The following is an 11,711-nucleotide window of genomic DNA, read 5'->3' as shown; positions in this document are numbered from 1 at the left end:
ACATGCCAAAGACCACAGCTGCTTGACCTGTAAAATTAATTGCTTAACATGAATTTGACCATGTGTATTAATATTAGTGTTGCTGTTGTTGTGCTTGTTGTTGTATTGTAGACTGTATATATTGTGTAAAAAAAATAGGACAATATTATTGTTAATAATTATAGGATGTGGTAGTACAGAAGCAGCATAGTCGTAAGCCTAAAAATTTTATTTTTCTTGACCATTAGTCCATATTAATAATTATTAAATTGCTGTTCTTATCGTGGTCTATAAATATAGCCTATTGATTCATAACTGCCCAAAACCGTCAACTACATTTTATTTCGATTTTGTTTTTCTTGTTGGCTACATATCATATTCAAGGGTTGAGCAGCATTTCCCGATTTGATTCAGTTTGGCAATATTGTGTGGGTATCATTCGCTGCTTTAGAATCGATTGTCTTTTTACAACATTTGTTTCCTATTGTGTTGAGGTGCAGCAATCGAGGGCAGACGTGTGAAAGTGGCTGTTTGATTCTTCTTTTCATCTCCATGACCTCAGCTTTTGTATATCATCACCCTGGGAATGTCACGCCTCACTACTCTACTTTGAGATGTTTAAGAAAGTGCCTTTGTTTTCCGTCCTTTTTTAGTCTCGCTCAAAATTGTTTTCAGTCCCCTGCTATAAAGGATACTTCAGACTATGGCTCAGTTCACAAGTGCAACGCAATTTGGCTTATCCTAACCTTTGTCCGGCTTCTACAAATGACCAAACATCGCACACATTATACAGTTGATCTACTGCTTGAACTCAGAAGTTTGGAAGCGGCAATAAATCGCATTCAGATTTAGAGTCATGGTGGCATTTTCAGTGTGCCATTCGATGGGGACAATAGGCCTATCCATATCGCATAACTCTGCAGCGCAAAAAAGGCACGCATCCTCGGTGAGCTAAAACACGCCTGGCTGCTCCGAAGCTCAATTGGTTAACCGTTAACTTCAGGACAAAGCTTATTTGCATGACAGCTGGAAGGGCACTTTATCGGTGCATGTGAAATTGTAGAATTTGGGTGGTTCTTGGTCCATAGGCTACTGTGCAATTGTGAACATAATTAACTGTGAAAACATCCAGAGTCGATTTACTATGTGTGCGGTGTGTAGTCTTATGTAAGAATGCTTTATGGGGGGGGGGGGGGGGGGGGGGGGGTTGTCATGATACGGCACAATTTATGTTTACAATAATGTTTAATGTGTGTCTGCCTTCAACTGATTGACCACTGTTTGGTCAATCTGATAGTCAGGTGCATGTATTTGAGGTCAAGGGTGCATGTCTGATTGGCTCACTCTCTTGTTGGCTCACTTGAATTATTCCGAAGCTTGGGGTTTCCGAATATTTTCTAAAATGAATGACAAGTTTAACACGGAGAATATGTTCTGACAAAAACATAAACACAATAAAATGGAAAAAAGCTACACGCTCAGCATGTGACAAATTTTTTGGACAGTTTTGTGCAGCAACCAAGGAAACCGTAAACGTTCGGTTGGCAGCCTACATTAGTTTGTAAACATAATCTTGGAGAGATTTCTTTAAACTCGTCGTCCACTCTCTTATAGAAAAAGCTTCCTGAACACTTGATCTTTGCCTCAAAATAGCTGTGAGCAGTCAACAATGCGTGGTGTTCCTTGCATAGACGATTCTATTCGTAATCCGTCAGACTGGTGATGGGGTGTATTGTGGATTTATGGAGGGAAATTAGCATAAATTATGAGCAAATCCGCGTGCGCGTGTGTGGTCCCTGGTATTGCAAACCTCCCAAGCGGAAACGTGGCCCATGGTGAGGCTGGGCAAAAAGCTTGAATGGCCATAGCTCAAAATAGGCTTCCATTTGGTTTTCACATTCATATAATTGACTTATGGATATTTTATACAGTTTTCACCAGGCCGCCATAAAGGCTCTATTTGCATATCTGAAGTACTTTTCAAATTACTTTACATTAATACAAAATGACAAATTACTATAACATTTCCTTCAAAAGTTTCATTTAAATCAACGTTTGTTTGCCTTATGTTTGTTCTTTCATTTACTTATGTAAATAAAAATAAAATAAAAAATATAATAATAAACAAGGTTGAACGCACAACTAATTGGTCCTGTATATATATTTTTTTTAACAACAAATATTTATGTTGCCAAAATAATCAAAAGGTAAACACATTCTTGTCAGATGTCATAACACATGTTTGATACGACTGTTTTTCTTAGGAGACAAAAAACAATGACAACAAATCCGTTTTATAGGACTAATGCCAGCACAGTCCAAATACAATAACGTTACAGTCTCTTTTTATCAGTCTATTTGCCATTGTAGTTTCATTTTTACATAATATATAATATTTGGACACTACGCACCCGTGAATCCCACAGAAACGTTAGCGCATACCTTCACATAGTGTTAGAGAGTGCCATCGCTGTTCAAATCTGTGCCGAGCCTTTTCACCCTTTTTCGCGGTCTTCAAATGGAAATGATTTCTATTGGCCCAAGGTGTCCATGTAAATAGGTGTAAATGAAACCAGATTATGCCTTTCTCCCAGCCCCCTCCTCCCAGTGCGATTGTCATGTGATAGCAAAGAGGTGGCACATTAATGGGGCGCCTCTACAGGGGTCTTTTCTGCTCATGTCATCACATAAAACTATCAGACGGTTAGAGGAAGGACATGTAGGCAACAACATAGCTCACCTTAACAAGGACGAGAGATGAGATCGATTCTACCAATCCAACACGGGAAATAAGATTACTGCCGATTGCTTAAGTAAAGATCACATCTCATCCAAGACAAGCAGACTTTCCAAGGAAGTCGGACTCTCCGCATCCACTGCGTTAGCCAACTTTCTATTGCGATCAACGTGTTACAGTTGCATTGCAGTTTACTATACACGCATGTACAGCATTTGTTTTCAAGAGGAGGGGTTAAGTTAGTATCAAGGACCAACAGGATACGGATCTTTATTCAACTTTTGTGAGAGCAAAATTCTGTGAGGATGCCACGTCCAGGGAGAAACACCTACAGTGACCAGAAGCCACCTTACTCGTACATCTCTCTCACTGCCATGGCTATCCAGAGCTGCCCGGAGAAGATGCTTCCTCTCAGCGAAATTTACAAGTTCATCATGGACAGATTTCCCTATTACAGAGAAAACACACAACGATGGCAAAATTCATTGCGACACAATCTTTCTTTCAACGACTGTTTCATTAAAATCCCACGTCGACCAGACCAACCGGGTAAGGGAAGTTTTTGGGCTCTCCATCCCAGCTGCGGCGACATGTTTGAGAATGGAAGTTTCTTGAGACGCCGCAAACGTTTCAAGGTAATGATGATGGCATCAGATCATTTGGCAGCTAGTAAGCAATCAGATGCTGCCCATTATCTTCAACAGCAAGCTAAACTGAGACTGAGTGCGTTAGCTGCCACTAGCACACATCTTCCACAAATGTCCAGCTATAACATAGGAGTGTCACAACCATCAACTTTTAAGCACCCGTTTGCTATTGAGAACATCATTGCCAGAGAGTACAAGGTGCCAGGAAGTCTTGCATTTTCTACCATGCAGACCATGTCAGCTGGGTATCCTCTCCACAATCAGTTGACTACAGCGTGGCCCCATATGTACAATCCCGGCGTGATAGACACAGCCTCTCCAATTTCCATGGCGAGTGATTACAGTGCTTATGGCGTCCCAATAAAGTCCCTCTGTCACGGAGGACAGACTTTACCAGCGATTCCTGTGCCAATAAAACCTACACCGACCTCAGTGTCTGGTTTCTCCGCGCTTCCTGCGCACATCCCCGCATTCTTATCAAACTCTCCGCAGTCTCTAAGCCCGACCTCACCTCAGACAGCGACGAGCCAAAGCAGCCCATCTACGCCCAGCGACACCCTGACAAACCCCTCAAGTCTGCAGTCAGTGGCTGTGCACTGACCACCTTCGCGGGTTTTCAGATTTTTTCAGCTAATGAACTCGATTGCAGGTTCTTGCCAAATCCAAAGTTTATTTTCTTGCCACAGAAATTCTAGACAGAAAAACATAATCCATAGCTACAATCACGGCAAGCAATGTCAATGTTGTAAATTCAATTTTGTGTAATGTTTTGCGTTTAAGGATAAATGTCTTATAACATGGGTCCAGATCAGATATTGTGAAATCTTGCTCTTCAATTTATAAATTATGGTTGTTTTCAATGTTCAGTTCAATGTCAAAATATGTGCTTTGCAATGGAATCGATTTGAGTTGCATAAAATATAATTTGTAGAAGTCCCCAGAAACAAACATATGCAAAACAACAATAATGCTTTGCCTAGTTGGGCGTAATTTCCTTCTACTGTAACAGATTATTTCACCACAGGAAAAAGGCCTTTTCATTATTTTGTAAGTGTGCTATACAAGCATATGATTGTAATGTCCGTAAAAGGCAGAAACAAGCAAACGTATACAAACTTTAACTTGTTTCATACAATTTGTTTTCTTTTTACAAATGGAATTCCAATCGTTCATTAAGGTTGTGGAAGTTGGTATACCAAATAGGCCTGTACGTATAGGAATTCAGGACAGAATTATGAAACATTGTCCACCGTAAAAAAATGAAAAACAAATGTACGGCGTCCTTGAATTCAAAATGAATATGTGAATACTGAAAATAAGTTCAATTCAAATATTGTAAAATGCACTTTTTAGTTTGATGTTTTAGTTGTTTATTTTGCGTGAAATTTTGTGAGGCATTTAATTTAAAATCTGTGGTGACCCTGTATCAAATGCTGTTTATTTGTACTTTTCTGTTTAGGGAAAGCATGCTTATCCCTGAACTGTTTTACTCTGGCAGCATGCGTGCTTTTGAAAAGTGTGCAAATAGAATGCATCGAATTAAAACTGGGTCATCAAGATATTTTCACATTAAAAAGGGTGTAAACACAGTCATGTTGTTTGGTGTATTTTGAATGACCGTTTCAGACGTGTCATTACGGCCATGATTTTATCTGCATTATTATTATTATAAGTTGTCAAGTAGGCCTATTATTTGTTGTGGTCAGATGCCTAGTATTACAATTCTAATCTAAGCACAGTTATCACATCATAGTTTCTTCAACCCAAGAATGCTTCATCGAAAGGATTTTGAGGATTCCAGGTGCACACTGCATAGGGTGCACCGGGCCACTATGATTGGAGCTCTCGTGCAGTGCATATGTCCTAGCTCCCGAGCAGAAGCGTTCAAAAAGGGTCCAGAAATGGATGAATCACGCGCTTGATTAGAATGCATGGAGTTGCTACGCCATGGTCACAGCTCAGACAACTGGGCTCATTCATCAAGCTATACACACAATTAAGCCAAACAATACACATTTAGAAAGGTTAACACTCACAATGTACACATCTAGTTGGTATAAATGACACTGAAATAGCCTACAGCAATATTTAGACTGGCCCTAAGAAACAAAGTGGTTGCTGAATATAGCCTAGCACTCAACCTTAAAATAGAGCATGCAGCATAGGCCTACACAAAATCACTTAAAACGGTAGAGAACAAATTATCGTGAAAAGTTCTGAAAGTTCTCAATAATCTGCCACAATTGTAAGTGTAATAGCGTACTTTTTTTTGTAACATTTACTTAAGTTCTAGCTTTTGGAAAAATTAACACGTTAATTAAACATTTGTTGGATCGAGCATTGTCCACCTCCTCAAAGCAACAACCCATCTCGGGGTATTAAACAAATAGGCTACATTATAATTCCGTCACTTTATGCAATTGGGTGTCTCAGGCCACTTCATTCTCTCTCATTCAGCTCAATAGAAAGTGCAAAGAATTGCAAACTTAGACTTTGCCACCAATGTAGATTTAGCCTTTTTTTCTTCCAACGAGACAAAAAGACTTTTCACAAACACATTGCTGACTGGGGAACTAGGAAACGAGCTCCGAAACTCCTTTGGAATTTAAATCCACCCCTCCCCCAGACTGTTTGCACAACAGTGATATTTTTTTCAGTGTTTCTATAGTTTGAACCTACATGAATGTTTACTCTGGGTGATGAAATGACAGTGTTTACATCAACACGGCAAAATCAGAAATTGTCGCATTAATTCGATCATAATCAAATTAGCCTATTCTGAAATGTCTTTACCTGTTTAGTGCCAGGTTTGGAAATGGTCGACGTGAAGGTGACTGTACAGCATTGTATTAGCCTACATTATTGTTTAGTCAATTGGCTACTCATTAGTTTAAATTTGAGCATGTTTTAATAGCCTATTATGCAGCATGAATACATTTTGGGAGTAAAGCCAAAGTAAAACAGGTCGCCATCGGTAAAACCTTGTGTTTTCTAGTAATCTGGGTTAACAGGCTGTAATTTTTTTGACACCAATAGGATCAACTCTGTCTTTAGTTAGTCAACCTCCGGCCACTGTTAACTTATAAATGTCTTATTAGGAAAGGGACTGCGACAATAACACTTTTTTATATTGAAGTATTAGTTAATTAATATATAGGCCAGACATTACAGTTGCAGGCATATACGTCAGATAGGTAGGCTTACATTATTTAACATTATTTATTTATTTATTTATTTCTGTTTGTCTACTTAGTATGTGTAGACCTGTCGCTGCTAGCCCAGTCATAAAGTGCTTTACAGGTTGCACGAACTTGTTTCAACATGTTTCGGTGGTGTAGTATCGATTCACACGTGTAAACTACAACATAAACTGCATCAAGGTATGTATTTGCTGCTGTCAATTTACATTAGTGTTATGGCCCGATCGGCAGTTGGGTTAACATTTCATTCTGTAAGGGGTCTACACCCATCTTGTAAAGAGAGAGAAGCTTTGAGAATGCAATGAATTTAATGCTGCCTATATGTTTTTTTTCGTCATTAGGCTACCAATATGACCTCCATTCTTTACTGAAAGAGTGACTGCGTTGTTCTTGTTCTTTCCATTATGTTCTCCTTAGACAAAGAAGAAAGTCATGGGATGAAATATAGCCCACATGCGAAACCTCAATGTTGTAGTTTAATTAAAGTAATTAATTAAAGTGTAGGCCCAAGGTAATTAGCATGCATAATTTATGATTTCATTAATACATGCAAGCAATGGTCTCAGTAATAAACTCAACTTAACCTCAAGTAGGAAGCTGAAATGCACTTGTGTCATTATTTATAAATGTTTATTGTTTGATTATTTATCAAAGTGAAGGGAAGTGTTTAATAAAACAAAATAGCCTATCTGATGCTATCTTGCTTTTCCCAAACAAGTGTGACTGGATATGTTTGTCTATGATCTTGTGGATTTATACTTGATGTATGTTGTCACATTTTTGACATGGAAAGGCTTTCACATAAATGTGTGTGTGAATGTGTTTGTATGTCTTTTTTAATATATTTTTTACAACTGGAACAGATGGTCTTAATGTTTTCTGGACACTAACATTTTTATTGACAGAATTAGGCCATTACCCGACATGTTCCCAGCGTAGATATAATGGTCTGTCAAAACTATGGCCGTTAAATCGTTCGTTGCTATCGCCAAGCAAAAGTTGCGTGAAGTTTATTCTGCAAATATAACACTCTTTACAGAATAGGTTGACATGCCTTTGAAGAGTTTACAATGTTGCTAGTGGCTATGTTTTTATCAGAATTGCAAACTACCTATAGTTTTGATAAAAGAACAAGCAAAAATAAATGTTTTCTGATGATAGTGCTCTATCATATGCAGACTACCTTGTCTGATGCAATGATTTTGACTTCTGACTGCTATTTTAAAGGCTTCTCAGTAACATTTAGTCTTAAAAAAAAAAGTTGATTTCAATTGAAGTCAATCAAGTACATTTTGTGCAAGAAATCAAATAGAAGCATAGTGTAAGGGATGGATAAGGAAGTTATATAATATGGGAAAATAACAATCCCAGTTTTTTTGTAAGGAACATTTCACTTATGCTAAGGTCTGAGTGCATCTTGTCTTATGTACACAGTGGTGTCAGTGTGATGTCATGGTGTTGTGGTAGCATGTTTGTTCCAGGTCTTGGCAGCAGGTCAGTCCCTACATGTCTGAGGCTTTGGGCAGGAGGCAGGTAGTGGTCAGCTGATTCTGAGTAGGAACGTGGAGGCATATAAGGACAACTCCGCCAAACACCCATGTGTGCATGAAATTAGAGTGTCAACATCTGATTCATGCTGCCGGGCGGTGACTGTGAAACAAATTATGTCAGTGGGTGGCAGGAGCAAAGTTTCACTGGGGAGCATTAAACAGCAGCTACGTTTTTTTCAGGACACAGCCTCTCTTGGGGGGGAACACTATGAATCGACAAATCTTCAAGATTGCTGACACTACATTTACAAACACCACATTCATCTATAGAATTATCAACTATTAGTGATTTACTAACATCAGTTGATCTGAAAATACTGTAGCTGAAAGCCTTAATGTGTTCTTACGTATTTGGTAAAATATCATACAGCTTTTTTTTGTCAATAGTGATGTCCCCTTCATTACCCCAATGGGGAATATCTGATGGTCTCTAACTGTTATTCAAGATAAGGATGTGTATTGCCACTGGAAAGTGATGACAGAAGACATTAGGCATACACAATATTAACTCAAAGGCTTCCTCTTTCATTTTAGTCAATGTTAGATTAAAGAACCAAAAAACGTTTAGTGGTGAAACTTAATATGTGAAACTGAATGTTAGTTTCTAATTTCTTTATTTTATTTTATTGTATATTTAATTCAATTCTAATCCCACTTAGTACTGCTAGTTTATGTACCCTTAGTATATAGTAGATAGTCCACATATTTAAATTTTAGGTTCCCATATGTTTATTGTATGCACCTTCCTGCCAAAGCAAATTCCTTGTCTGTGCAAACTTTCATGGCGAATAAATCCCATTCTGATTCTGATTCTGATCTGAGTCCCCGTCTTGGCTCCAATTGAGTGTGAATGCTATGTAGAGCAGGTTGAGACAAGGCTCAGTCAAAGTTAAGTGGAGCTTCTGCCATCCATCAAACTGCTGCTGTCCTAATTCATCTCCACCCAATACCACAATCCACCACTCACAACCAGCTTTCACTCTTTTGATCAATTTTAGAAAAGTATTATTTATCCAGTTTTTTTAATATGGACCACATTTTATGATCATAATGTGTGCATATATTAATAATCATACAATTGTTTAACAGAAATCTATTCTAAAATGTGAATGTTTATACATAGTCATGTTTTAATGCGTAACATCTAATCTTGTATGCCTCTAAAATGTGTGTCCCCAGAGATGATCTCTGTTTTATCCTAGCTTGTTCGCTGTATGGCAAGTGGTCTATATTCATAGTAGATAATGATTTTTGTTTTCCATGACAGTAAGGTTTGGGCAGAGGCATCACTGACACAGGACCAAATAACTGACCAAGTTTCAAATCAACAACTCTCGTTAATGAAGGCACTTAATAGATTTGACACTGGGATGTTTTTCTGTCAAGAGTAGGTGTTAAATATGTTAGAATTGTAACAGACTCTGTTTGGATTTTAGCACCCTGCTATTTCCCCCTTTAAATGTGGGACAGCAAGCTCATTTATCACCTCTTGGAGGGAATTGACTCTCCACAATCATAAACTAACACTTGCACAGCACTTCAAAGGTGAGCTTGGTAGCAGAGGTGAGAGAAGGCCCTGTGTCTGCTGAGGGCCACATCCACACAGAGATGAGATGGAGCTGATTAGCAGGTTTAGCTGGAGTGTGCAGTGGGCCCCGTGGGGCAGCAGCTGGAAAACCAATCCCCAGGGACCAGAGAGAGGTGTGAGCTCTGACAGCTCCTGTCTTTCCCCTCTGGGTAGAGCAGGGTCAGGGCACCCTCAGTCAGCTTGGCCTACATGCTGGTTAGGAAGTCAGCAGTAATTGTCATTCAGCTAGAGGAATGGAAGTAGAATCCACAATGACCAGCAAAGAGCAGACAGCCTGTTTCCTCTTTGTCTCTATCTCTTTGAGGAAGGATGCTACCTCCTCTCCAGTGAACAAAGCTGCAGTAAAGATCTCCCAATAAAATGACTGTGTAGTTGGAGTGTAGTTCTTTTGAGTGGCTAGTCCATACTACTGACTGAAATAATTATTATTAAATAATTAATTAGATATATTTACTGAATTATGTAGATAACCTGAACTGTTCAAGAGGAGTGGATAGTTTTCTTGACTGAGATTCTGGGAGGTACAGATGGCAGCTTGTCATTGCATAACAAGGCCTCATTGTTTCGTTAATGTAACCTCATCTGTCTTTGATCTAATCTCATGTTGTCACGGTCAGTGTGAAAATCCTCATTAAGAGCATGATCCAGTACTGTGTTCATTGTGATTGTGATTATCTCTTGAATTGAGATTCCACTTTGTTCTTTTGTCTCTTTGTTATTGAACACAATGTGGGGTTAATTAGCAGCTACTGGTACCCTCTGTGTTCCTGGATGGTTAATCACAGCTGAAGTGTACTCTTCCCTCGAGAAACAGGCTACTGGCACTCATCAGACTTATTCTAAACACAAGGGCTCAGTCACTTAAAAACAAACAATACGAACAAGGACAGTTTTAATCCTCCTTCAGAGCCATAAAAGACAACAACCATCACCAGCTCTCAACAAATGCTTAAATTTTTGTGGCCCATCTTGGTCTGGCAGCAACAAATCAGATGACACACTGAATTCTATATCAATCAACCAAATCATGTATTGTCAAAATGGTTTCAATGTAGTCCTTCCTAAATATAAGGCTTTCCACATTTTTAAGTGTAGAAAGTTTCCGCACAGTGCGTTTATCTGCAGTGTTGCCCTCCGCGTCAGATCAGCTCATTCCCTGGTGGTCTAATTTATGTTAAGTCACAAACCTCCCCTATGGCTGTTTTGAATGGTTGAGAATGGAAACTGTGTGTGCCAGGTTTGTGCCAGCACCAAAGTCCCCTGTGTAATTGTTCTCTATGGGAAGCACATCTCAGTGAAACCATATGCAAGTCCATGGGGCAGTTTCCCAAGAATGAGGAAACTTCTTAGGGGGTTCCACTGCAATCCAGTTTCTCTCTTGAAGCAAGTAATTAATTCAAATCTCAGGAAGTCAATAGCACCCCGGATCAGAAGCATGCCGCACACAGCTGCCGAACCCACAGACCATGATGTTGGTCCTCCCAGGAAGTCACCTCATCGAGTGCCTCAGTAGGTCAGTGGGTTTTTACAACCTTTCAGCTGACAACATTTTCCAACACGTCCATCAGCTTTTGAAGTCTTCCTGTGATAGTTTTTCATTATTTCCCATCATAAACAAGCAACTCTGACTTTGTTTGCAAAGAGCCGGTGTTATTGTCAGATGGTAATGCTCTTGGGATATCACCCTCTCAGTTTAATGATGTAATAAACCTTTAACAAATCAAGACTCAAGGTTCAGTGGCACCTTGAGCTACAATTAGTTCATCTTCCACTGATTAGTTGTTCTTGAAATCAAAGGATTATAACAACGTTCAGCACTAACATCATAATGCTGCAGCTGAAGGAGTGTTTTTCTACAACATCAAATTGTATTGGACTACAGGAAACGTTTCTCACTTTAGAGATTGAGTGCTCGTGGGAAGTTGTGTCCAGGCATCCTCTCTGGTGAGGTGTTTACCCTTCTCCAAGGTGGTGCTATTGTGGTTCTGTCTGATACAAGACCAAAAGGGT

At 39.2% G+C, this 11,711-nt stretch overlaps 1 protein-coding gene across 1 annotated transcript; it reads left to right on the top strand.

Annotated features, from left to right (window-relative positions):
- Positions 1-3,021: 3,021 nt before the first annotated feature.
- On the top strand, positions 3,022-3,963 carry foxb1a (forkhead box B1a). The gene has a single exon (XM_067235301.1). It carries the CDS (start codon positions 3,022-3,024, stop codon positions 3,961-3,963), a length of 942 nt encoding a protein of 313 aa, XP_067091402.1.
- The last annotated feature ends 7,748 nt before the right edge of the window (positions 3,964-11,711 follow it).

Source organism: Osmerus mordax, chromosome 4 (genome assembly GCF_038355195.1).
Source record: "Osmerus mordax isolate fOsmMor3 chromosome 4, fOsmMor3.pri, whole genome shotgun sequence".
NCBI classification, from domain to species: domain Eukaryota; kingdom Metazoa; phylum Chordata; class Actinopteri; order Osmeriformes; family Osmeridae; genus Osmerus; species Osmerus mordax.
The sequence above is the reverse complement of the archived record's forward strand: the minus strand, read 5'-3'. Positions and strand labels throughout refer to the sequence as shown.

Coding starts and splice junctions, on each gene's coding strand:
- foxb1a (XM_067235301.1), top strand. CDS start 3,022: ATGCCACGTCCAGGGAGAAACACCTACAGTGACCAGAAGCCACCTTAC.